Raw genomic sequence first — 1,261 nt, forward strand, 5'->3', positions numbered from 1 at the left:
ATTCGTATACAGAACCTGCTTTTCCCCCCGATTCGTTTGGCAACGAATCCACTGGGATATATTCGGAAATGCTCTTTAACGATGAATGAAAATATATCTAGAAAAGTTGAATAAGTTCAGAAAAACTTGCTTGAGTATTATTTACAAATAAAACAGTAGCATTGAGTAAATATTTTTAAATTAGATTTTTGGTGTTACGGACAATTATACTTAGTATAATTCAGGATTTGCTTAAATTTTTGAAAGTTCAGTTAAAAATAGTTATTTGTAATATTAAAATTATTTAATTGCTATATTACGTAGCGTTCATTGCAAGTATAACTGCATTACTTAAAAACGCAAGTATTGTTAAATAATTACAATTAAAGTTAATTAATTAATTTGTAAGACTTACCATGTCCATCAGTTTTTTCTTCATAAAAGGTTTTATTGTGTTCATTAATATTTCTATTATAGATGGCGCATTTAAGACATGGACTTTCTTTATACGTAATGGTGCTGCCTCTTGGATATAATATAAACATTTTTTTAATGCCAATGGACTCATTCGTGTAATATGACCAAATGATAATTTGCTAACATCGATGATCAAGACGAAACCGTTCGTAATACCATATATCAAAATATTTACGTCCATTAACATGAAGCTATATCTGAGAACGGTATTAAAGTCAAAGAGAGACGAATCGGGTTCTAGTAGTGTTGCATATGTTATTTCATAGCCATCTTTCGTTGTTGCTTTCAGAGGAAAAGCAGTCCTATTTTAAAGCAATTTAATTTATTAATATATCAGAATATATCAAAATGTTAGCAAAAATATTCTGTAGTACTGTTAAAAATTTGCACATAATATAGCTATTCACATTTATATAATATATTTTTTCTGCATAAAACTCAAAATGTGTATACTTTAAATATTTTGAATATTGTAAATTAACATTTTACATATAGGGTAGGATTGGATATTGCAGCACATTAAGAAAACGTTTGGATATTTCTTGCATATTGAAGAATAAGAAAATCTTGTTTCTTTCATTTGATAAGTTTTAATGTACGTAATTGGGTATTGGAAATTTATTATTTTAATGCAAATGATCAGTGATAGAGGGTGCTTTAATTACCCAAACAGATCTCATATTATTCTTTAGGTAGAATAATATAGGTATCTGAGGGTAATATGAGCACAGAAATTTTTTTCAATTATGCAGAAATAAAAATAATATTTAAAATTTCTTGTTAGAATAAACGTTTAACATTTTGG

At 27.1% G+C, this 1,261-nt stretch overlaps 1 protein-coding gene across 1 annotated transcript; it reads right to left on the bottom strand.

Annotated features, from left to right (window-relative positions):
* Positions 1–4: 4 nt before the first annotated feature.
* LOC105460368 (alpha-tocopherol transfer protein-like) lies at positions 5–773 on the bottom strand (the record flags this gene model as incomplete). Its single annotated transcript, XM_011706813.1, has 2 exons — positions 395–773; positions 5–97 (listed from the first exon to the last, which is right to left on the bottom strand). Coding segments are annotated over exons 1-2 (342 nt in total), but the record flags the coding sequence as incomplete, so codon positions are not given.
* Between the last annotated feature and the right edge of the window lie 488 nt (positions 774–1,261).

This window comes from Wasmannia auropunctata, unplaced genomic scaffold (genome assembly GCF_000956235.1).
Source record: "Wasmannia auropunctata unplaced genomic scaffold, wasmannia.A_1.0 LD323430.1, whole genome shotgun sequence".
Lineage (NCBI taxonomy): Eukaryota > Metazoa > Arthropoda > Insecta > Hymenoptera > Formicidae > Wasmannia > Wasmannia auropunctata.